Here is a 26,093-nt window from a genome sequence, read left to right as displayed (position 1 = left end):
GGTCAACCTAGGCTATGTAGTGAGTTTGAGAGTTCAAGGCCAGTGTAAACTACATTATCAAGATCCTGTCTCAAAAAATAAAAATAAAGCTCTGCCCCTTAAGAAGACTTAGTGTGAATATGATATTAAACATAGAAGCAAGTTGGGCTTGGTGGCCTACTTCTATAATCACAGTGCTTGGGAGGCTGAAGCAGGAGGATCTCCGAGTTCAAGGCCAACCTGGGCTACACAGTGAGTATAAGGCCAGCCTGAACTGCATAGCAAGACCTGTCTCAAATAACTGGAGAAAAAAATAGAAGCAAATGTGGTCACTTGAAATCACACCCTTATGTAACTATGAGGTGGCTGTTCAAGTAACACAAATTATGTGTATGAAGATAAAAATACAACCTTAAATTCTCAGAGTCTGAAGCCCTGAAAACAAATCCTTAGATCCTAGTTTCAGAAATACTGATTTTTAGAACAAGTGATTTAGGAATCTCTCACTTTATTATATTGATGAGAACTGCCAAAAGAAATTCAATAATGCTTTTTGCTGTAATTTTACAAAATGGAAAGTAGTTCAGTAAGATGCAAAAAAATAAACTTCTTGAACAGATTTGTGTAGCTCACTAAAATGTGAATTTGGGGCTAGGGATGTAGTTCAGTATAGCAGGAACAAGGCTCTGAGTTCAGTTCCTAGCTCTCAGAACAAAACAGCCAACAAACAGCCGAGCTTCTTCACCAACACCTGTAATGTTAGCACTCTGGGAGGAGGACGGCAGATTCAAACCCAGCCTGGTCAGTTTATCAGTTTAGCATGACGCTGTCTCAAATTAAAAAATAAAGCTGCACATGGTGGCGCATGCCTCGGATCCTTGGGAGGCTGAGGCAAGTTGATCGCTGCTTGAGTTTGAGGCCAGCCTGAATTACATATGAGACTGTCTCCAAAAAATAAAATTAAAATTAAAAACATTTTAAAAAGGGGGTGCTGAAGAGGTACCACAAGCCCTTGGTTCTGGAGTTTAGTGTAAGTGTCTTTCAGGGAGGAAAATACCATGTGACTCATTTATGTTTCTGGTCTAGTATATTTGGTGGTCCTATGAAAAAATTTAATTATGAAAAATCATTAGATAATTTGTTCTAAGTTTTTTGTGTGCCGGGAATCGAACTCAGAACCTTGCGCTTGAGACGCTTATGCCACTGAGCTATATCCCTTGCCCCAGTTTGTTCTAAGTTTGAAAGGAAGTGATAAGCAGTAACCAGGTTTGCCCAGTGGACTTCACCTCACATGAAGGTATCAGAAGGCTGAGTCTTCTACCAGCCCTTTTCACAGTGACCCTTCTGAGCATCTAGCCTTAAAGCACATCATGTCCCTTCTCAGGATGGTACCTGTCATTATATAATGAAGTAAAATTGTTAATACAAAAATTGAATTAAGGACAGCCGTTGAGGTGCACACAGGAGAATCATTATGAGTTCAGGGCCAGCCTGAACTGCATAGTGAAACCCTGTCTCAAAAAGACAAAAGAAAAGAAAAGAAAAATTGAATTAATAACTCAGATTTTGATACTAAAGTCCTTTTTGATGTGGTTGAATTTTTTTTTTCTGGTACTGGGAATCGAACTCCCGACCTTGCACTTGCCAGGCAGGCGCTGTGCCGCTGAGCTAAATCCCCAGCCCCGCTAAAGTCCTTTTTTAATACTGTTGGCATGACTATAAGCATTCAAGATTTTAATTGAGAGTCAGATACAAACCTTTGTTTAGTGCCTCAGAGTTTCATTTTGATGTCTGTCGTGTTATTGGTGTTCTGTCTTTTGGATAAAATGGATGTGTTTGGCTCTGCCTTGTTACATAGATTGTTGTTTAGTCTGAAGTTTTGTTGTGTTTCTGTTTGCCAGAAGACAATTTGTCTGTTAACAGTTCCAGCCTAGTTTTGGGGTCAGATAAACAAATCTGGAAGTTTTTTTTCTAGTGTTTGCATGGTTTTTCTCCTGTAGACCTTCTGCATAGGAGAACTGCTAATGTATAGTTCCTACAAGAGTTTACAGTCCAGCTAAAGCTTGTAAACACACATCAGAGAGTTAGAAAAAAAGGGTATAAAACAATACAAGGAATGGTATGCAGGGCGTTACTTAAGGGTTACATGAGTAAATACTGTAAGTGTGATGACTTAAAAGTTGGGCATGATCTCATCATTGTCCATACTGGAGTAGTTGAAAGATCTGTCTGGACTGGGAAATTATGAAGTATTCACTTCTGAGCCAGATGCTACATTCACACTTCAATCATTTAATCTGCTACACTGCAAAACTCATTCTTATATCTCTCCCATATTTTGAGTGTTCTCCAAAAATTTGCCTCTTAAGAGTTAGCTTTAGGTTTTTGAATGTGACATGTACTAGCTCTGCTTCAAGATGAAATGCAAGGTGATTGTGTATGACCCAAAAAATTTGCCTTTACCAGACAAGGTGCACACCTGTTAATCCAAACAGCCTGGGAGCCTGGATCATGCTTTTGAGAGCAGCCTGGGCAATTTAGTGATTTACCAAGACCCTGTCTAAAAAAAAAGAGAGAAACAGAAAAGAAAAGATAAGCCAGGTGTGGTGGCACACACCTATAATCCCAGCACTTGGGGAGGCTTAGGCAGGAGGATCATTGCGAGTTCCAGACCAGCCTGGGCTACAAAGTGAACTCAAGGCCAGCCTGAAATGCACAGTGAGACCCTGTCTCAAAAAGACCAAAAAAAAAAAAAAAAAGGAGAGGGAGTAAGAAGAGGGTGGGAGTGAGGATATAGCTCAATGCAAAAGCCCTGAGTTAAATCCCTAGTATCACAACAAACAAAAACCTTACCTTTTTTGGCATTTGCTTATCATATATATTTAATTATATCTTTGGCTTAACAAAATGATTATTTTCTATGGGCACTGTTTAGGTTTATTTAGTCACTGTCGTTATCATTGAAACAAATTTTGTACTTGAACACACAAATCACAATACATAGTTATTTGTTTTTCATTTTAGTTTAAGCCTTCTGGTTTGTAAGAATCAGTAGTGGAGAGATAGCCTGGAGCCAAAAGATACCTTTGTCCTGGTGTAAGCATTTGAATAGACTCTGCTCAGCATTGAGGACTTTAGATGTTTGCAGACTAGACTTCTGCATTATCATTGAAACATGTGGTAAGCCATTCAACTAGTTCCTAAGAAAGACTTGGTCAGATCTTTTCCCAGCTTCTGTTGTTTTCATCCCTATTGTTTGGAAGGTTGTGAGTTCCAGCTTTGTTTGCTTAAAAATTTGATAGAGGTTTGGTATGTATTTTAGGAGAACCGGCCATCTTTGACTGGTGACTATACACTTTTTTTTTTTTTTTTTTTGGTCTTTTTGAGACAGGGTCTCGTTCTGCAGTTCAAGCTGGATGTGAGCTCACTTTGTAGCCCAGGCTGGCCTTGAACTCGAAACAATCCTCTTGCCTCAGCCTCCTGAGTGCTGGGATTACAGGCGTGTGCTACCACACCTGGCTGACTATAATATTTTGGCTTGCTGTTTTGGAAGAGATCCTAACAAGGTCTTGCTCAAACTGAATGAATAGGATTTTAAATTTATTTCCTACCATTTTGAGAGTGGAGTTATATTTTCTGGATACTTCATTGAGATAAAATATAAAGGGAAAAATAATTTAGAAAGCATGATGTATAAACAGTGCCATTCAATAAAAGTTTCTGTGATGATAGAAATGTTCTTTAGGTCAGTTCATGTTATTGTGCCCTTGAACTGTGGCTAGTTTGCCTGAAAACTGAATTCTTAGTTTTATTTAATTTCAATTAATCTGATTTAAAATTTTAAGTAGCCACATGTAGCTAGTGGTCACCATATTGATCACTTCGTAGGAAAAGTTGTATATTAGTCTTTATTTTGTAAAAAGGATTCTCTTGGATACATATTCAGACCTCTAGGGGGAGCTGTGGATTCCTTCTTACTCTTACTACCTTGGTAGAAGTCAAGAAAAATGGCTTTAGTACAAGGAATAAAAGTATTATAGCCTCAACTGGCAGAGGCTGGCAGTGTATATGTTCTTGGTTCTGTAGGACATTGCTGTCCAATAGAACTTTCTGTAGTAATGGAAGTGTTCTGTATTTGCTCTAATATGGTAATCAAACTATAGGTGACCATTGGCCGCTTGCTGTCTGACTAGAATGACTAACACAATTTTAATTTTATTTAGTTTTAATTAAATTTAAATAGCCACATGTAACTAGTGGCTATTGTGTTGGCCAGAACAACTTTGGCATAATGGTTTTCAAACTTATTTGTTATATACTCCAGAAAGAGTTTTGAAATCCATGTATCTTCCCAAATGTTTTTAGATTGACATTAAAATTTCACATAATGGGCCGGGGATATAGCTCAGTGGCACAAGTGCTTGTCTGGCAAGCACAAGGTCCTGAGTTTGATTCCCGGTACCAAAAAAAAAAAAAAAAAGAAAGAAACAATTTCTCATAATATATTTAAGAGCTTATAGAAGGTCAGTAGAATATAAAAATAGTCAACCTAATTTGAGATAAATAAGATGAATATGGCTATAAAATATATGCATACTATACTTTGAATCTGCAAAATCCACATAAAATTTATCAAATGTATCATGAAAATGTTGGTTATTAGGAAATAGTCTAGTAACATTTAAAAGAAACAATGTCACAAACCTAAATTGCCTTGGTCAATCTAAATTCTGGAGTCAAGCTTCATCTAAAAAAGGCAAACATATACAGAGCAGCCAAAAAAAGTACATATTAGGAAAAGAAAAACTTGTATACATATTTTTACATTAAATTTATTGAGACATTATGAGATTAATGCAAGTTACCTTTGGCCTCTACAATTACAGTAGGTGCTGAGAGTGGTGGTCATGAACCTCCAGACATGTATTAGTGTAGCAAACCGCTGAAGTGTGAGTACATTCTTCTGTCAGAGTTCATATATATATGACTGGACATGACAGGAATCCCTAAGGTTTTAAGGTGCCCTAATCACCAGTGCAGGAGGCATATGGCTCACTTTGGAACTCTAAAGAACTCCAAGCTTTGGATCTTTGGAATATCTTTCCTGGCTGATACAGTGGGACTCGGCCCTTGTATTCTTCTGTTATTGGAAATCCCAGAACCAGGAGGATTAAAATGGAAAGGGAGGAGCTTAGCTCTTGGCTAAAGTCCAGGTGTCCTGGTGGTGGAGGGTAATGTGGATGGATATCTTGCCCATTTCCCCTTATTAGATTTAACTAGTAGGTGCATCACATGCTTCCTTTAAAATAATAAGATCTGAAATAAAGACTTGTTTTTTCAATATTCAACAAATATTTTTGCCTCCTGTGATAGGCTCGAGAAATACAGCCATGAACCATTTACCTTTAAGGTGTCTGCCTTGCCACGAAGGAGTCAGGTTGAAAGGACTAGTTACACATTGTGGACAAGGCTGTGTGTCTTGCTGATGTGAAGTTTGTGATCCTTCAGGAGTACATATCATTCTAGGTTCTCAGGAAGCTGGATCCTGGAGCTGAAGTAGCACTTAACTGGCAGAAGTCAGTAGGGTAGGTGAGCAAGCAGCTGGTTTAGAGCTCAGGCAGCAGAACCCTCAATAGTGCAAACTGCAGGGTGTGGTTTTTTGTTGTTTTTTTTTTTTGGTACCAGGAGTCGAACCCAGGGCCTTGCACTTGCCAGGCAAGTGCTGTACCACTGAGCTACTTACTTCCTGGCCCTGTATAGTACAAACTGCAAATGCAGTAAAATGTATTTCTCCATGAGCCTCGACTATAAGCATCCAAATAGTGAAATTGTTTCAAAAATTCTTAGTGATCAGTTGTTTAAAAAGTCATCTCTTGTTGGGTATGCTGGCACATGACTGTAATCCCAGCACTAGGGAGGCTGAGGCAGAACGACCACTGCATATTCAAGGTTAGCTTGGGCTACGCAGAGTTCAAGGCCAGCTTGAACTATATAGTGAGACCCTGTCTCAAAAGAAAAAAAAAAAAATAATGCCTTTTTACTAACCAACAATTTACTGTAATGCATGGCAAATGGTGAGTTAAAAGCTACAGATGATAGGTTGGTGGTTTCATAAAGATTCATATAAGAAGGTGATTCATATAAGAAGATTCATGTAAGTTTGGGATGACAATATGTGGATATATCAATTCTAGGTAATGTTTGCTAATTTTTTAGTGTTGAGCTGGACTTGTACAAATACCTAATATATTTCTCATTCTTTAATATATATACTAGAAAGAAGAAACCAAACTGCATCTTTTTAAGACTACAACCCACAAAAGGTATATGTTTACCCTGGGACATAGTATTTTAATGACATAACATATATGTAAAACTGCAATAAATCACCAGGCATGGTGGCGCACACCTATAAAACCAGCACTGTGGTAGGCTGAGACAGGAGGACTGAAAGCTCAAGACCCATTTGGGCATTTTGTGACTTAGCAGGACCCTGTTCCAAAATAAAGGGACACTGCAAGTTCAATCCCCAGTACCGAAAAAGATAGAGATCACTTATGTAACATTTACTGTGTGCCATACCTGGTCCTAAGTGCTTTATAAATATTATTTAACCACACTATGGCTCTATAGCTAATTACATGCAATACACTATTGTATTTGAACACAGGCAGTCCAGCTCCAGAGCCTCTTTAGTGTAACAGTATGTGATACAGGAAAGCACCCGTCCCAGCGCCTGCACCTGGCAGGCCATCTTCCTCGCCTCTCCTCTTGCTCCTCCCTATCCCTTTCCAGCATTTCTTCCCCCTTCCGCCCCAGTCCTGCAGCACCACTCTTCCACCCCTTCTCCAGCCACAGCCTGAGTGTTTCCAGAAACTCCCTCACCTAAAACCGGTGCAAAGAAAACCTGGGCCAGTGGGGGCAGCCGCTCCCACTGGTACTGAGCCGAAGGGTCACTCCTTGGGGACTGGCAGCTCAGGGTCACGTTGGCCCCCACCCGGGGCACACCCAGGAGACTGCAGGATGGAGTCGCTGGAGGAACTGAGGAAGGGAAAACAGGTTAAAACCCACACCGTGAGACAGGAGGGACCCACACACACCCCATGTGTCACTGGATGTCCTGCCCCGTCCTTGCCCCTTGGGAGAGAGACCCACCTGAACTCCTGTGGGGTGGGAAGGGATCTGGAAGTGTGTGCTTCTCACTCACCCAGCACGCTGAGTTCCACAGTTTTGCTGTCATGGCCCTTGTTTTGCACATTCACGGAGCAGCTGTAGGAGCCAGAGTCTTTTTCCTGGAGGCCCTGCAGCTTCAGGGACACGTTCCGGGAGGGCATGGAGTAGACCAGGGATACTCCAGGGTTGCCTGACACGGTACCATTGATGTAGGCCAACACCTGGTGGGGTTAGGACACGTCCTTGTTACTCCATGTGCCCTGTGTTCACAGTTCAGCCTGTCTCCTTTCCAGAACTAGCCTTCTTCATGTGACGCTCAGTATTCAGCCCTCTCCCCAGCAGCCCCTCACTGCGCTGAGGTCTCTACATCAGCATGGTTTTTGTTCCCTTATCTACTGCCAGTTCATTTCCCACTGGGGTTTCAGAAGGGGATCACAACTCACTAGAATTGATTTCTCCACCCTCTAATGGACCATAAACTACAGCTGATAAGAGCACTAGAAGATACTAAAGTGAGATCAAGATGTTTTCAATCATTGTGGTCATTTAGACATAGGAAACCAAAACTCCAGAAACATCATTAATTTGTAATAACTCGTCCCAGATACTCCTCTGAAATGCTTTATTCTTTGTTGCCCTGGGTAGTTGGAGCCTAGGGTTTGAGTGTAAAAGGCAAAGAAAATAGGCTGTAAGAAGAAATGAGACTGGAGACATAAACAGGAGGTCAAGTGGAAGTAAGGAGTTTGGAATTTAGTCATCAAGGGATTTTAGGCTGGTAGTGATAAGATTAGGCTTAAATTTTAGAGCAGTCACTGGCTGTAATGTGCGGAATGGAAAGGGTACAACTAGAAGCACAAAGATTAGAAGTTTCTTGCAGTGGCTGGATGCAAGGTGCAGGTAGTGGCTGTGAGGCTGGAGAGGAGGATGTTTTATGCATATCACAGTCAGGCTGTCTAAAGAATCTGGACATTTTCATTTACATGATTTGTTAGATCTTAATTTATGATGTAATTTGCCATCTACTTTACCAACTAACACAAGATTCCTTGCTGTAATCAATACAAATCTTCACAGTGTCTTCCTAGCTTACATTTTTAGGATTCATTTCTTAGAACCTAATGAAGTGTAAGTAGAACAGTGTATGGGCAGTCTGATCTGTTGACTGCATGTTTTCTACAGACTTCTGCTCTGGTCTGCTCCTCAGTATCCAGAAATGATTATACTACATTATTTTTCCTTCTTAACATTATCAAAGGTGAAGAGCTAAAATTCAGATCTAAAAGTTCAGATATTAGTTATTGTAGTTACCCTGAATTGGGCTTCTATTATTAGGCTCAAGTAGAATAGCAGTTTTCCCCCCTTGGAAAGCTACATCTGTAATGTTTACAAATGAAATAAAATGGGGTGAACACTTTTTGAATTTGATAAAGTAGTATTGTAAAGTGCTTTAAACTTTAAACATTTGATTGTTAGGATTCCAGTAAATTAGGCACGCTTTCATTTTTTTCCCCGTTGTGGGGCCCATATACTGTGTCGTTTTCTGCTTCCTTGTCACCAGTGCAGAAACTTCAGCCAGTGTTTAAGATGAATTCATAATTCTTTGCCTCAGATGCCTAAGTTGTAATTTATCTGGGGTTTATAATGTGTGGAGTTTTTCTCTTGTTCTTCTAAATACGTAATTGAAAGATGTCTGCATTCAGGAAGAGATATTTAAATTAAATCTATATAATTCTCACCTACTTGAGTTGAGACAGTCCTTGAGAGCCAGTGGAAATACTTTTTTCTTGGCATTATGTGAGTATAATCCCAGCACTTGGGAGGCTGAGGCAGGAGGATCATTGCAAGTTCGAGGCCAGCCTGGGCTACACAGTGAGCTCAAGGCCAGCCTGAACTGCATAGCGAGACCCTGTCTCAAAAAGACAAAAAAAAAAAAAAAAAAAAAAAAAATTCATTTATCTGAATAATCTAATTGTTTCCAATTGATGTTAGTACAACTAGAACAAAAGTTCATACTTACCCAAAACTGCTTTTTTAAAAAAATTGGAACTAACTTTTCTCTAATGGAATAATCTGCTTTATGATTTAGAAAGAATACAATAGATCAGAAAGTACCTTGACCTTATATTTGGTATCTCAACAGCCTATACACAATGTTAAGGTTTTTTATCCACTCAGTTATTCATTTCTTCATCAAAATTTATTGAGAGCTGGGTGTGGTGGCACATACCTGAAATCCCAGCACTCTTGGAGGTTGAGGCAAAGAGGTCACAAGTTTGAGCCCAGCCCGGACAGTTTAGCTACTTATCAAGATGCTGTCTCGAAAATAAAAAATCAGAAAGCTTTGGGGCTGTAGCTTAGAGTAAAGGCCCTGGGTTACTGTGCTTAACCCAAGTACTGAAAAAAAAAGGGAAGAAAATAATGATGTTTAAGATTCGTAATTCAAGACAGTTAACATAATGAAGACAAAAGCTCTTCAAATATGATATTCTTTGATAAAGCCTTATTGGCCTTAGAAGTTTGAGTGCTACAGCTTTCATTATGTATAAGAAATAGAAATTTGTCAGGCATGGTGGTACACTTCTGTAATCCTACCACCCAGTACTAGGGAGACTGAGTGAGGTAGGATCCATGCGAGTTCGAGACCACCCTGGGCTACATACTGACTTCAGGGTCAGCCTTAACCACCAAGCAAGACCCTATCTCAAAAAAAAAATCAATTTTGTTTTATGAATGATTTACATAATTTGTTATTATTCTTTTGTATGGTGTATATCTAACTGTCCTGGAGGTTTGTACTACTAGACGGCAGAGTGCTGCATTATTACTCTTCGTTCAGTGACTAGGTTATGAGCACCTCCTCTTGACCCGAGCACTGTGCAGGGTCCCAAAGGTAGTTTTGAGCCAAATAGATAATTTCCTTTCTCTCTTGTACAAATTAGGAAAATTAGGAAGCAGGCTTAATAGTTGGGTTTTTGAGACATTGGAGTTGTCACAATTTTAAAACAGTATAAAGTACTTTTTTCTTTATACTGTATATGTAATATAATCATGCTACTAAATTAAGAGGAAAAATCAAAGGAAAAATTTTAACTTCATTACAGCATTTTCATAAAATGTTTTGATATATTTCAAAAAGTGATAGTGATGAATACAATTTTAATTTCAGTATACTTCCATGCACCAAAAAGAATGAGAGATCTACATGCCTTTTGTTCTCTCAGACTCCCAAGCATATATAAAGGTCACTTATGCCTCTTATTGTCTTCATGTAGAGTTTTGCCTGCCTCCTGCTTCTTATAAATAGGTTGCGTGGTGAGTGAAGCTTAATTCTCTGGGCTGGTAGTTAGGGTCCTTTTCCCCATTGATTTAGGTGTTAGTGAGTCATTATATTTGTGCCAACACTAAAAACTGTTGACAATGATTAACTGATTGGCTTTTAGCTATAAAAGAGGAACTGAATAAAGCTTAAAAAAACATAATGATATAGCTAGTTGTTTCTAAACTTGAATATGTGGGCAAATATGTTTATATAATGATATTTAAAACAATGCTATTTAATATATACAAATAGACATCTAGGTATAAAGTCCTTTTATCCGTGAAGCCTACATGTTATACAAAAATAGATTTTTAAAACTTTAAGTACTAACAAAATGAAAAATAAAAGTCGAGTTATTTCAGTACTTTGGTTGATATGGATTAGCATATCAACCATATTAGTTGCTTTTCCTAACATGTCTCTGATGTGGACTGCTACAATAATATCCTTTTGGGCCGTGGATATAGCTCAGCAGCACAAGCGCCTGCCTGGCAAGTGTGAGGTTCTGAGTTTGATTCCCAGTACAAAAAAAAAAAAGATTCTTTTGAGTATGTTATCCGTACATGTTATTCCCACCATGTGCCTTGTGATACAGCACTGCTTTTGTTTTTCTGTACTTACTGACCTTTATTTTTTTTAGTTTTTGTCTTTTGGAGACAGGGTCTCGCTATGCAGTTCAGGCTGGCCTTGAGCTCACTTTGTAGCCCAGGCGGCCTCGAACTCGCCAAGATCCTCCTGCCTCATCCTCCTGAGTGCTGGGATTACAGGCGCGTCTGCCACCACACCCAGCTTTTTTTTCTTTTTTTTAGACAAGGCCTCACTATGCAGTTCAGGCTGGTGTTGACCTCACTTTGTAGCCCAGGCTGACCTCAAACTCCCAATGATCCTCCTGTCTTAGTCTCCTGAGTGCTTAGTCTCCTGAGTGCTGGGATTACAGGCATGCACCACCATGCCCGGTTTAACCTTTATTTCATAAGGCCCTTTGGTCTTCATATTATGGGACTGTATCATTTTTGTAGTAATTACAATGATAGCTAATGTTTACTGAGTGCAAGCAATTAGGCAAAGTGTTAAATGCTTTATTGTTTTCTCATTTAATGCTTATAACAAGTCCAGAGTAGAAGTATTGTCGTTAGCTCTGTCTTACAGATGGAGAAATTAAAGCACAGAGATTAATTTGTCTAATATCACAGACCTTGGAGGTGGTGACTTGAGATTAAGTAGTCTTCAGAACCCCAGAGTTTATAGTGCCTCCTTATGAGTCAGCAGCCCACATTTATTTTTTTTTAATTTTTTTTGTTTTTTTTTTTACAGTACCAGGTATTGAACTCATGATCTTGTGCTTGCCAGGCAGGCGCTGTGCCACTGAGCTAAATCCCCAGCCCCAACCCACATTTATTGAATTTGACAATTAAAGTAGTGTTTTTGGCAATAAGTGTCATAAACAAGCAAATGCAATACTAAAATCATGCAGGTAGTAACACCTAGATAGACACATTATGTGTATAGTGTTTATATATATATCTCTTAACATTGAAAGTAAAACAGATTTTTAAAATTCTTGCAGAGAATTAATTATTTCCTAAGCTTATAGACACAAAGAAAAACATTGATTTGGAAGTTAAGGGAGAATATAAAAGAAGCAAAGTGAAGTCTTTATTGTAGAATTTATTTATTCAAGACTTTATAGAAGTGATGATATTTATTGGACTACCAACTCCTTGTGATGGGAGTTTGAATTCTAGCAAATGTTTACAAAGAAGTAGTAGTTTTTGACAGTAAGACCAGGTAAGCTCATGGCTTACCAAGAGAGGCTAAGGAATATGTTCATTACCTTATGTGTTGCATTGTTTGCCTAATGCAGTGGTGGTGAACCTTGTATCATTGAAAGCTCTAGAAGACTTCATCACTGGCCTAATATATAAATGGCTTGCGTATGTAGCATCTTAGAGATATAGTATAAGGGTGAGACAGACTGTTTTGTAATATATTCAAGTCACTCTCTGTATAAGGACACTGGTCAATAATGGAGCATATATGTGAAGGTAGTCCCATAAGATTTAATAGAGCTCAAAATTACCTGATCATGGCATTATAGTCTTTCTAGAGACTTACGGCAAAGCATTAATCAACACGTTTGCGGTCATGTTAGTGTAAACCTACTCTGCTGCCAGTTGCATAAAATATCGCATTTACAATTGTGGACTGTACCTAATACTTGATAATAAACAACTGTATTACTGGTTTATGTATTTGTAATATTTTTCTCATTACTTTAGCATATACTCCTAATACTTCGGGGTTTTTTGTTGTTTTTTTTTTTGGGACAGAGTCTCACTGTGCAGTTCAGGCTGGCCTTGAGCACACTTTGTAGACCAAGCTGGTCTTGAACATGTAATGATCCTCCTGCCTCAGCCTCCCGAGTGCTGGGATTACAGGTGTGCGCCACCATGCCTGGCTGTAATACTCACTTTAAAAGTTTACTATAAACAGTATGTGGTCTTATGCAGATTGTAGCCTCTTACACCTGTTTTCTCTTGATTGTATCCGGCCATGTAGAATGATCTGTATTAGGTTTGTGTAAGGTTTTTGCACAATGGCAAAACTGCCTAACAATGCATTTCTCAGAACTATCCCAGCTGTTAGGCAGTGCATAACTATATACAAAAAATGGTATCTCTATATTGAGAAAGCTCAAAATAGAATGGACAGCTCAGAATTAAATCAGAGAATGCAGGATGTATAGCTGTAATACCAGTAAATGTGGCTACTTCAGCCAATTATTTGAACAAATTATGATCTCTCCCACAACTATGGCAAAATCAATGACTTTTTGTAATTCTCAATGCCTTCTGAAGAGAGGCATGCTAAGTTATTGTTTTGAAACCTAAAATGAATTTACATTAAGGTGACCTTGGTTAAGCTCTTACCTTTCTCTTAAGAGTTTCTGTTTGCCCGAGGGAGCCGTCTTATCCCAGGTGAGGCCCTCTGTCTAGTGGCAACCAAAATCCAATGAGTGCTCAGTGCGGAAGTGCAAAGGTCCAGCCTTCTTACCTCAGTTTAAGGCAACTCGGAAGAGTCACCCAAATCCACGCCTCATTTTGGAATTAGGCCTTGCAACTGTCTGTCTTTAGTTTCTTTCTTTGTCCAGCTCTGCCTCGCAGTCTCTGTCAGCTGTAGTTCCTTAGAGCAGCTTCCATAGTAAACTTGGATACAGCCCCTGCCTCAGTCTGTTGCCTGGGATATGTTAACAGATCTCGGCACACAGCAGGTACTCAGGAAATACTAGTGATGGGTGACATGGCACATTAAGCCACACAAGGAAAATGTTTGTTTTTTGTAGAAGGTATACCACCCGCCCCCCACCAGTGGTCTCTTCTCTCAGTAAAGTTCATAAAACTGAGGAGAAAACATAAAAGTTCTACTAAATAAACTATATAAATGATGTTATGAGTGCCTAAGTAAGCTCAGGTTGCCCAAATTTATCTGGATGCCTGGAAAATATATACATATATATATAATCTGGATGCCTGGAAAAAAAAAAATATATATATATATATAATATGATTTCTGTCAGGGAGAGAGCCAAAAAATGTATACATACTTCAGCAGTTTGCTATACTAGTAAATGTCTGGAAGCTCATGACTACCACTTTGAGAACCTCTTGTAATTGTAGAGACCACAGGTAACTTGTATTATTAATCTTGTAATGTCTCAATAAATGTACTATTTAAATATTTTTACAAAAAAAAAATATTTTTACAAGTTTTTCTTTTCCTGATATAGGTGGGCTCTCCACCGCCCTCTATATAGTATAATATATATTTTATATATCTACATGTGATATAATTTACTAATGAAAAATTCATATTTTAGGTTATTGTAGATGACCGTTCTTGGTTAAAATACAAAACTGAGAGTCGGGGCTGGGGATTTAGCTCAGCGGCAAAAGCGCCTGCCTGGCAAGCGCAAGGTCGTGAGTTCGGTTCCCAAAAAAAAAAAAAAAAAAAAAAAAAAAAAAAAAAATTTAAAAACAAAACTGAGAGTCATGTGGCATAGGAAAGGAATGAAGTGGCCTGCAGTTTGAGGGTAGAACCTGCTCTGGTTAGTTTCCTTCTTAAACACTGGTCAGTAATAGAAGGCATTCTTTGTATTTGGGAATTAATACAGTGCGTTAAAGATATTTGAGGGTTTTTATTGTATATGTCTTTGCAGTTTTTAATTTTTAGGTATGGTTGTTTGTAGAACAGTAGTTCATAATAAAAGCTGTATGGGAGACCTTTAAAGAGGACTGGTTCTCTCCTGCTAGGCTGGAAATATTTTAGATAATTCTCTTAAATGTGTTTTTTAGATATTATGTACTAACAATAACATTTTTAGTGTTACCTAAATAGTACTTAGAGTTGGTGTCCCAGGGTGTGACATGTAAAGGAAAAGACTGAAAAAGATGCTGGCATGGCACCTTCAGTTGTATAGGTGATATAAAAATAACCTCCAGTCCAGGGGAGTTCTTTCCCCCTTTCAAGTGAGGGAGATGTTCTCTAGGCAACTAGTTTGCCCAGCCTTGGTGACTATTAAGTAAGTACCTGTGGTTTTTATCTAGAATGTGTTCACTGTAATTTTTTGACCTGTCTTGCAGAGAAGCATTTAAGATCCTATGTCTAGAAGGATTCTTGAATCTCAAAGAAGCTCTTACACATAAACATAGTAGGTATGAGTTTTAAATTATAGCTGATAATTTGAAATAATTGTGTGAATATCCATGTGAAATATGGAAGGTGTAGGGTTAAAAGCTTTATGATTACATGAATGTAGTTCCATGAGCAATGGAACTTAGTGTTACAGTTAATATTGTCCTCCGTGGTGGTAAACCTGTGGCATGAGCAATGGAACTTAGTGTTACAGTTAATATTGTCCTCCGAGAAGGATTTTTTTCATTAAGAAACCTAGAGAATTTAGGACTTGATACTCATTGAGAACCAAATTTCCCAAATTACATATTTTATGCAAGCATCTCTTCTTGAAGACAATCCAGACTAGTTACATGCACAGTGAATGAGTATTTCATATCCAGGTTCAGAATGAAGTACAAGCTAATAGGATTCAATCCTAGGCAAAGGTTAAGGCTTTGAGAGGGACAATCTCTTTGTTTTTGTTGGTCATTCTTCTGTTTGACCCTATTAAAATCCAGGAAATAATTGAGCTTTTCCCTTTTTCTATCTTTGATAAAAATACTTTATATTCTTGAATATTTGTTTTAGTTGTAAGGCATAAAAAATAACAATTTGGAAAGGATTGCAGAGCTCCTTTTGGCATTTAACTGGCCCCCTTACCCAAAGAAAGCCGAAACAAGAATATAGTTATTTTTAAAATAGTCCTCTGTAGTGAGTCCTCCTTTGTTACAAAGAGATTAGTTTTTCTAGTTATATTTATATCTGTGTTTTATATTCTTTTGAGGGGGGTGTGGTACCAGGAATCAAACTCAGGAACTCATGCTTGCCAGCCAGGCACTGTGCCCCTGAGCTAAATCCCTGCCCTCTTATACGCTGTGTTTCTTTTTTTTTTTTTTTTTGCGGGGGAGTATTGGGAATTAAACTCAGGACCTTGCACTTACCAGGCAGGCACTGTGCCGCTGAACTATATCCCTGGACCCTCTTACACCCTTTTTTGCTCCTGCTTTTTAAAAAAGGTTCTAGGCGCTCTATCAACTTCGAATTTGCCCATTTTATGAATATAATATGTTGTGGTTAAGCAATGAATATCTTAAGTTTCTTGCTGGTGGTTTACTACTTTAAAATTAGCTTAATTCATTTACTTAATAATTACATATGGAATAAGCTTGGTGTGGTGGCACATGCCTGCAGTCCCAGCACTCGGGTGGCTGAGGCAGGAAGATTATTGTGAGTTCAAGACAGCCTGGGCTACAAAGTGAATGTCTAGTGACATTTGACAAGTATAGTGGTATGGGTAGAGGATGATGAGTATCAGGAGCTGTATGGGAAGTCAAATAAGTTAAGGACAAAGATTGAGGCCCATTCTTCTTACTAGTTAAAAAGACATCAATGAATATGGTACATACAATTTCAGTGGAGTAATAGAAGAGGCTGTGACTCCATTGGGCGCGGGCTGAATTAGTGTAGACATTGACTATTCCTGAGTGACCTGCAGTCGTCAGGCAGTGTTGAGTTGGGAAGCTGTGAGAACTTAGTGGTGGGACCACCTAGGAAGGTATTGAAGACTTAGTTTCCTGTACTTGTTTCTGGATGTATGGGTTTTCCTATTTTAAGTTAGTACCTTAAGTAATTTATCTAGCATTTATATTGATGCATCGATGAAATGATCAAGTACTGTAGGAGACAATTAGAACAGATAATCAGCGGGGCTGGGGATTTAGCTCAGCGGCAAAAGCGCCTGCCTGGCAAGCGCAAGGTCGTGAGTTCGGTTCCCGGTACCGGAGAAAAACCAAAAACCAAAAAAAAAAAAAAAAAAAGAACAGATAATCAGCATAATTAAGTAATTTTTAATATTGCTTAATTTGTACTTCAGAAAAAAATTTCTTGCCTAGCAGGTAAAAAATATTGCCTTGCTTTTAAGAGTAAAGTTGAATCTGCATATGCTTTTACTGATAGAAATTATTTCCTTCAAGAAATTGTAGTGCTGGGCCTGGAGGTGAACACCTGTAGTCTTAGTTACTTGAGAGATGAGGCAGATAGGTCTGTTGTGCTCAGGAGTGGGGCCAGCCTGGTCAGGGTAGTGAGAGAACCCTTCTCTTTAAAAAGGAAAGATGTATGTGCCAGGTCACCAACGTGAATGCAATCATGGTGTGTCACAAATATATACCAATAAAAGAAATGGTTGGTTTATTGCAGGTATTTATTATAGTAAGGGAAAGCAAACAGAAAAAGAAAGAAAAGGAAGGAAAAGAAAGGCGGGTTTGACTAAATTTACTTCCTAAGGGAAACTCAAATGTGCGTTATCTAAATGCGTAGGGTACTGGGCAAATTGGTTAATTGTACTAAAACTGGTTGTGCCACTTTTAAGAATACCTATATGCAAATTACAAATTAAATCTATTTGTAGGGTTTCTGGCTAATATATGTTAAAATCTTTTATGAAAGAAAAACTGACATAGTATAAAGCAGAGATTTCTAAGCCGAGCTTCTTGTATAAGAAGCTGTGCATTTTTCTGGAGAGAGGATCTGCGACCTAAAGAGGTGAAGAACCTCTGTGCTAGAGGTAAAAAGGAAAAGATTTAAGAGTGAAACAGGTTTTTTTTTGTTTTTACTTGCTAAAATTTGCTCTATAGTACTAAGAATTGAGTGTGAAATAAAATGGTTACACTTCTCTTTTTGGTTTTGTTTTGTTGAAGTTTTTCTTTAAAGTATTTGGTCTAGTTACAGAGAATCTTTTAGAACTTTCAGTGGTAACAGCCCTCTGTGGCACGCATGCCACAGGTTCACCACCACTGACTTAAGGCAATTGGCGAGTCAGCTTGCCATATTTAATGAACCTAAAACCTAGCAAAATGGGCAGTAAATGCTCTTGACAGCCCCACACAGTTTTGTTGTAGATGCCTTTCTAGTCCTTGGTTAACAGCTCTCTGAGTCAAGTTATGTGTAGGAATTTCTACTGGATTCTTTTTTGTTTGTTTTGGTTTTTTTTTTTTTGGTCTTTTGGAGACAGGGACTTGCTATGCAGTTCAGGCTGGCCTTGAGCTCACTGTGTAGCCCAGGCTGGCCTCAGACTTGCAGCCATTCTCCTGTCTCAGTCTCCCAAGTGCTGGGATTACAGGTGTGAGCCACCATGCCTGGCTTATACTGGATTTTTAATATCTCCCTTACTGTGTGCAGAAATGTGTTTATTATTTCTATATTTAAGGTTTTTTTGTTCTTGTTTTTATGCTCACAGTAACAAAGTACAGCTAATAAAAGAAATGTTGAGTCTTTCAAATATGAAACGTGGTGTTTTGATTTGTTGCCTCAGTTTTAACTAAGAGCAAGTAATAATAGCTGCAGTAGTATTATTTTAAAGAAAAGTGATCTGCTTTGCAAAGACTTTCATTGCTCCACGATACCCATTGCCTTAGTCTTAAAAGTATTTTTTTTTTCACACTTTTATAAGAAAATCAGTCATTGGAGATTAACCCTCAGTGTAATTTGCCCATAGAGTATGTGGGATTTTTTTTTTTTTTTTTTAAGGCTTTGCTTACAAATTCATTCTTTATTTAATCATTTGGGTTAAAGAAATTGCAGATTTGTGATGTGTAGTTGGCAGGGGGCTAAGATAAGTATGAAATCCATTTCTAGTGTGGCCAGCTTGATAACTACATTTGAAAACCTGTGTCATTGCCCTTTTTTCTTATAACATTGTTTCTTGCTATTATAACTAAGCTGTCCTCCCTGCAGATTGCTGTATTTTTCATCTGACATCATAGACTGATCAAGCCAGTGTTTTCTAAACAACACACACACACACACATATGTATATAGCTTTGTGCCCTATTTCTGTCTCCCCATTAGATGCTCTGTTCTACTCACTTACGTTCAGTTCAGTTAGAGCAGTGGTTTTTGTCATGATTATTATTTTATGATTGTATGAAATGGGGGATACTTTGAGGAAATGATTGAGCCAGTAGTAGAACTGCTTGATCTATGCTTTTATGCCTTATTTAGTTTGCTTCCTACTTTGCAATACTGAGGAAGAACTTAGTTCTTCCTGTTTTCCCGAAAGTCGAAGGAGGGAGTGGAGAAGACTGAAGGGAAAGAAACCGTAATCTCACCCCAAAAGTAGCTTAGTACTGTCAGGAAGGGCTTTGATGAAACTACTGGCCCCGCTTATAGATCTTATTTTCCCAGCCTTTCATTATTTTATTTGCCCTTTTCTGAACTCTACAATTTCCCTCTTTTGTAGCTGGTTCGATGCCCAGAACTGAATGCTGTGCTCCAGCTGTGGCCTCACCGGTGCTGAATAGAGAGGAAGAGCCACCTTCATAGCTTACATGTGATTCCTCTGCTTATACAACCCAATACTGGATTTACTTACTTTGGCAAGATAGCTGCATTGTGCACTGTATTTAATGTTACGTGTACTGTAACCCTGGGTCTTTGCATTGCTACCGTTAAACCCCCAATCCTGCCAATCTAAAACTCCTGCCTTTGTTTACCCCTTCCCCATAGACTCCCTATACATTCATCCACAATGAATGTCATCTTTTTATTCTCTCATTTCCTTTACTCTTAAGCTTTGACGAAACTTTTCATGCTGTCCTATAAATTGTCATGTGTCAGCCATCTTATTTTTCTCCCTGCTTTGGTGATGGGGACATGTTCCAAATCTTTCTTCTGGTTCTCGTCCTTTGGTAGTTGTTAAGCACTTGGAATGGTGGAAGTTTTAGTAAACAACCACCTGGCATTTCTTCCAAGTCAGATATCCATAAACTTCTCAGGTTCAACCATCTGATGAACTTATCTTTACTTTAGTTCTGTCCTCTTCACAGCTTTTCCTCCAGGGAGGAGACACACGCATAATATCAGTTTACCCAAAAAATTTCTGACAGTGAATGTTACACCTTTTAATTATGCATAGTATAGTCTTTGATAATTTTAAGCATAATCCCCATCTTCCCTAAGACCTTTGTGAAAGCAATCAGAGCTTAAGTTACTATAACATTCCAAGATAAGTGAGATAAAGAAAGGTTTTGTGTTGAGTAGGATGTGGCTCTCCAAGAAAGCCAAATTGAAGTTGTATTGGATTTTATAGCTGTCTGGAATGGAAGATGACACTTTGTTTTTCCTAGAATCTGGAGCATTGTAATCTCAGACTTAAAGTAGGTTTTTAAGTTGGTTTATTTAAGACTGCTGGTACAGATACCTATTCTGTTAATTGTATGCTTTGGCTAATGAGTGTAGAATGTGTAACCTTTTCTGATTTACTGTGGATGATAAGAATTAAATGATCTCCATACGTGCTTTTTTTTATCCTTTTTTGAGCTCTCTCAAGTTTAAATCCTAGTGTTTCTTTATAGTAGTAGTGGGGTTTAAATAAATTCTTTCTCAAGTTGATGTGGTGTATTTAACAGATCAGCCTTAGATTTGTGGTCTTCGCTGAAACCACAAGTTACTGCTTATATGTATTTATATCTTTAATTTAACTTATTTATATGTATTTATATCTTGAGAGTTAAAATCAATTTGAAAATCTTTTAAGCATTATTATAACACATCAGATTACTATAATATGGATTTGAGAGTTATCTTTTCCTCAGGCACCACATAGATGTTTTACATATCAGCATATTGCACTATAAACATATTTTACAAAAGTGTACTATAAGAGGTGCCAAGATCCATTAGCCTTTTATGGTAAAATATAAAATGTATCACCTGACTCTTCTGTGTGTGTAGTCATTAAATATTGCTAGTTTCATTATTTACAGTTATATAAATCAAATGAAACTTCAAGCTCAATTTGATGGTTTCCAAGAGAGTGAGTCTTTCATTTCCCACCACATATATTATCAAAAATTGGTGGCTTCGCTTAAAAATTGGTGCCTATTTCATTTCCTAACAAGTATGACACCTTTCTTCAAGGGAACATTGGTTTTATTTCTTGACTTGTGAATTTAACTCTCAGTGACAGAACTGAGTGGACTAGTTTGGGCTCTTTTGTGTGCTAAATGCTTTTCTCTAGGCAGCCTAATGAAGTGAACAGTGGCATGGTTTCCATCTCCATTTATGGCCTTGCAAGAGTGAAAGGGACAGGGTTGGGACTCTCCATTTATGGACCTTGATCTAGTTGAAAAGCGTGGTTGGGGTTTTCTTGGAGTCAGAAACTAGACATTATGAGATAAAAATAAATTGGCAGGAGATGTTTGCAATTCAAATTCCAGTCCCTGCAAGGAGGGCAGAGGGTGCTGGGAAAGGGGAATGTGTAGACAGTCGGGTGAGATTGCTGCGGCATGTGTCCCCTTCCATTGTAAGACATAGTTCTCAAGTGCATGTGTCTGGATTATTCTAAAAGTTAATGTTTAATGTGGTGATGGCTTTCCTTTATGAAAAGAAAAAAGAAACACTTCTTAAAAAAAACAGTATTATTGGACACGTCAGTTGTGAACGTCATTCGCAGTACCAAAAGAAGTCTCAAGAAAGGGAGAATAGGTCAGGTACTAGTGCTAGAGGCAGACTGGTTGGCTCTAAGGCAGGTGACTAATTCTTGTTGTGTTTATGTCTGAGGAAGATCCTATGTCATGCTCTTGTTACATTGCCTATCTTGATTTATGGTCCCAGGTTTAGGTTTAAAAGTGTTTGACAGAGTATCTTGTAGGTTGTTATCTGTGATTTAAAGATAATGGACTTTTAGAGAAGATCTGTGAAGAGTGTTGAGAGTTGTTTTAGTGGGTAATATATTGACTTATGGAAAGTTATCTCAGCTTTAGGAAAACTTTATAGTCGTCTAATTCCTATAAATTAAGTCAGAGGTAAACTGGGTTTATGTAGTTGAGTTGGATAATATTTGGGACCTACTAGGGGAAAGGGTCTCATCTCAAGAAAATTCTAAGTGAAACCCAGTTACATTGAAGGGAGATTAGAAGGAACAAAAGGAGGCAGAGGTGGAATAAAACCTGAATGTGATTAAATTTAGAAGCTGGGGCTAAATTTTTTATCTTCCAAAATATCACATAAGATACCATAAGATATAAATTAATGCAGGAAATTGGGCTGGTAGTCAGAAATATGCATTAGAAATAAAGACCATGGAAAAATGGAAGGAGTGCACAATATAATAAAATTATTTAGGTTTTATTTGTGGACTTGCTGGATGATAATTTGTTGTATGCATGTGGCAGAAAAAGAAGTAAAATGTTTTCCTGTCTCATCTTCCCTTTAGAAAAGAAACTTGGTCTTGTTTGGTTGGTTGTTCAGTTTGAGTTGGTAGCCTGGTAAACGGTGTTGGGGTGTTATTTTTGTATTTGTAGGTATTAGTGTACTGCTTCTCGATCACTGATGTCTGAGACTGGGAATTTGTGTTATTGACTTGACTTCTACATTAAATTTTAGCAGTTTCCACAAAGACAGTCATTTAGTCAGGAGTAGACTATGTAAATAAATATGCTTTATTAGGTAGTTTGTTTAGGCAATTTTTTTTTTTTTTAACCCTGCATTCCTTTCTTAACAATAAGGAAGCTATTCTTTGCTTTGGGGAATTCTTCTTTCTGTCCTCTTTCCTTCACTTTTTCCAAATTCTGGGCACCGTAGCAGCTCTCTCTCTTCTGTGGCAGGTGTGCATCCTATTGGCTGGCTGGTATTTCTTGTTTTTTCCCCACCTTAGTCTTTTTTAAATGGGGGAGGGGGTATAAAAATGTTTATGGGATACATGCAATAATGTTTTAATGTTTCTTGTTGTTTAATGGATAATTAATTGCAAAATAATTGTTTGAATTATAACATTTGAGTAAATGCTAAATTAGTATTTTTCTAATATAATAATGAATTTGAAATCTAGCATTCCTGTAACAATGTGTCTATGTTTGTCTGTCTGTGTCTGTCTAATAGTAATTAATATCTGTGGTCCGTATCTGGAAGAGGAAGTACAGCTTTAAAGGAATAACAAAAGACTTTGTGTCTTAGACCCTTCGCAGGTGTTACAGTCGGGTGAAAGAACATGGTGTTGGGAAAAGAAAGAGCAGTTACACATTTGAACAGTTGGAACAGGTGTTTGGTCAGGGAGGATGGGATGCTCAGCCCTGCCAGCCTGTACTTATTAACAGTAGTGGCTTGTACCAGGAGCTGGAGTCAGATGGCAGCACTATGGAGGACTATTCACAGGAGGACTGGGGAAACCACAGTCAGGATCTCCATGGCTATCCAACAGATCAGGAATTGGGTAAGAAAGCCAATATATCTGAGAACTTTGTGTGTGTGTGTGTGTGTCTGTCTGGTATGTGCAACACTTCTTGTCATCAGTGATGTGTTCTGGCGCTGTTGTCACTGTCATCACAAGGCATATCACCAGTCTTTTTGGGGAATGTGGGCCTCCTTGATTTACCCTTAAATAGACAACTAGTGCTTGATGATTTGGGTACCATCAAGATTCCTAAGGACAGAAGAATCCTAGTTCTAAGCTACACAAGGAGGCTCAGTAGCAGGTAGAATCTCACACAATTCCAAATACCCTGCACCCCTTAATTTTAAGATTCCTTCCAAAGAGTATTGACTCTTGGCCTAATGCTGTAAGTGAATCTGTCCTTTATTTCCTTCATTCCAAATGCTTTTTCGTTTTGCCTGCCATTTGGGAAAGGTCCTGTCCCAGATTTCAGTCTAAACAAAAAATGATTTATACTGAAAAGAACTGTTGTCCAGACTGCATTAATGATCATGTTCCTTCAAAATTCTTAAGGGATCCTATCCCAATAGTAGCTGGAATAATTCATATATACAGCAAAGTTACTCAGATGGAAAATGAAATTCCTGGCCATCAAATCTAAATTTTGTGATGTGGTTAAAGGTGTATATGTAGTTTTTTGGTACTGGGAATCAAACTTAGGACCTTGCACTTGCCAGGCAGGTGCTTGTGCCGCTGGGCTACAGGCCCCAGCCCCACTCCTCTTTGGAGGGTAAGAGCAGGATCTATTTATTAGGGAAAGAAAGCTAAGAGAGACAGAAGGGGTCCCAAAAGAGATACCCTGTTTCTTTTTGCATTAAGTACTCCAGTTTTGAATTTCATAATCTGGAAGTACTGATGGGGTTTTTCTTGCAGCCATTGTATATTAACAGTAAGTTGTCTCATGAGCCATCACTTTTCAGTAAATGTTCATCTTTCTTAGTGAGATATCAGAGGACCCCGAGCAAGCATGTGTAGAATTGACAGTACAAAAATATTTCTCTAGTTTACAATAAAACCCCACTTGCACTATTTTTTATGAAATTCCTTATGATAGAGAAATAGTAATTCAAAAGAATTGTTAATATATTTCTTATGGATGCTGTTTTTAAATCTCAAATATTGGAAGAGAAAGAAGAAAGAGGCTATAAAGCTGTAAGACTAATAATATGTAAGAAAGGGACTTAAAGATTAGAAAAATAAGAGGGACAGATGCTAAGTGATCATTGCCTCTTAATTTCACAAGAATCATAAGGTCGTAAATTACTTTGGCATCCCATAACACTGGTTTTCTCATAGAGAGTTAAGTTACTAAACCTTTAGGGAAAAAAATAACATGTAGAACAGCCAATCCTGAAGTTGGGGGAATAATTACACTGTAAAACCTACACAGAAAATCTAAACAGAACAGCATTATTTTTATTCTTGTTCTTTGAAAATCATGTTTGCAGTGAAATTAAGCTTTAAGCTCCTAGCTAGAAATCCACTGGTGACCTTGAAGAATTTTATAGTTGGAGAGCTGGTTTCTGATCTTGCATATAAATGTACGCATCTCATTGTATAGAAGTTACATATATAAATTTGGCGTTACACAGTACTGGCCACCAGAAGGAAGGTCTGATGTGGGAAAGTTTGAAATGAGCAGTAAATGTAGCTGCTTATCTACCTAAATGTGTACTATCACTGAGAAAAATATAATGTGTTCCAAAATCTTTGCTTTTCAGATGAAATACCTGTCACAAAGAGAACATTAAAAATTAAACAAGAGTCTTCTGAAGAAGCACAGTAAGTAGCTTCACCTTTCCATAAAGTGTACCTGACTATTAGGATCAGAAAGTAACTAAATATGCTACAGTTGCTAAGAGAGTTATAGCTGTACCACAAGGAAGCATATCTATTTGTTCTTTTTCTTATTTATTCATTTATTTTGCTTTTTTGAGACAGGATCTTGCTTTGTAGTTTAGGCTGGCCTTTTTTGGTACTGGAAATCGAACTCAGGACCTTGTGCTTGCCAGGCAGGCGCTTCTGCCACTGAGCTATATCCCCGGCCCTAGGCTGGCCTTGAACTGACTGTGTAGCCCAGGCTGGCCTTGCAGCAATTCTTCTGCCTCAACCACCTAAGTGCTGACGTTACAGGCATGTACTACCACATCCAGCATATTTGTTCTCTCCTGTCTTCTTAGCTTAAATTTTCCAGCAGTGATGTGAAATGTTGAAAATTTTATATGCAGCAAGAAATAAAGGTACTACGTAAAAATAAGCATGTTGAAAGTGTTTGCCCATGTGTAAATGTGAACATCTAGATTTTTAAATAAGGTACAAAGATGACTCACAGGGACTTGAGCTTACTTGGGGCTAGATGAAATGCTGGGAGAGCTAAGGGGACATTTTAAATGCCTTAGAAGCATTACAATTTGGGAATCAAAAAGCAAGCTCTTAGATGACCAGTTATGTCTTCAGAAAAGAAGGTAGTTATTGGAGAAAGGATTTTAAAAGCCCAGGGATGGGGTCCTCTACTGATCCTAAGTGAAGTTCTTCTTAAGAGTTTAGCACCAACTGTTATATTTACAGTGCATTTTTAGTAATATTAAGTTCTTGATTAAATCTGAAGTAAATATATTAAAAGTTAAAATTAGGGAGCAATTTGTCTTTTTTGTTTTTTTTTTTTTTTTTTGGTTTTTCTCCGGTACCGGGAACCGAACTCACGACCTTGCGCTTGCCAGGCAGGCGCTTTTGCCACTG

The 26,093-nt window shown here is 38.1% G+C and overlaps 2 protein-coding genes across 3 annotated transcripts in view; one reads left to right on the top strand and one right to left on the bottom strand.

Moving 5' to 3' along the window:
• The window catches only part of Msantd2 (Myb/SANT-like DNA-binding domain containing 2), a 36,701-nt gene that overhangs the window by 3,354 nt on the left and 7,254 nt on the right, over positions 1-26,093 (top strand). The window contains exons 2-3 of one of the 2 annotated variants that reach the window (XM_005378443.2): positions 23,099-23,354; positions 25,076-25,136. In XM_005378443.2, coding sequence (XP_005378500.1) covers positions 23,099-23,354; positions 25,076-25,136 — 317 coding nt within the window. The remainder of the gene's footprint in view (positions 1-23,098; positions 23,355-25,075; positions 25,137-26,093) is intronic. The other variant, XM_005378444.2, reaches the window with a different exon arrangement.
• On the bottom strand, positions 6,326-8,972 carry LOC106147891 (endothelial cell-selective adhesion molecule-like). The gene is made up of 2 exons (XM_013511213.1): positions 7,187-8,972; positions 6,326-7,020 (listed from the first exon to the last, which is right to left on the bottom strand). The coding sequence occupies exons 1-2, from the start codon at positions 7,311-7,313 to the stop codon at positions 6,761-6,763; spliced, it is 387 nt and encodes a 128-aa protein (XP_013366667.1). The 5' UTR covers positions 7,314-8,972; the 3' UTR covers positions 6,326-6,760.

This window comes from Chinchilla lanigera, unplaced genomic scaffold, assembly GCF_000276665.1.
Source record: "Chinchilla lanigera isolate Chin_1 unplaced genomic scaffold, ChiLan1.0 scaffold00011, whole genome shotgun sequence".
In the NCBI taxonomy this organism is placed as follows: Eukaryota; Metazoa; Chordata; class Mammalia; order Rodentia; family Chinchillidae; genus Chinchilla; species Chinchilla lanigera.
The sequence above is the reverse complement of the archived record's forward strand: the minus strand, read 5'-3'. Positions and strand labels throughout refer to the sequence as shown.

What these genes read in the sequence shown, in the direction of transcription:
- LOC106147891 (XM_013511213.1), bottom strand. Translation starts at nt 7,313, where the DNA reads ATGCCCTCCCGGAACGTGTCCCTGAAGCTGCAGGGCCTCCAGGAAAAA. An exon ending in TGTGGAACTCAGCGTGCTGG is followed by an intron (nt 7,021 to 7,186) that starts GTGAGTGAGAAG and finishes TCCCTTCCTCAG; the next exon opens with TTCCTCCAGCGACTCCATCC.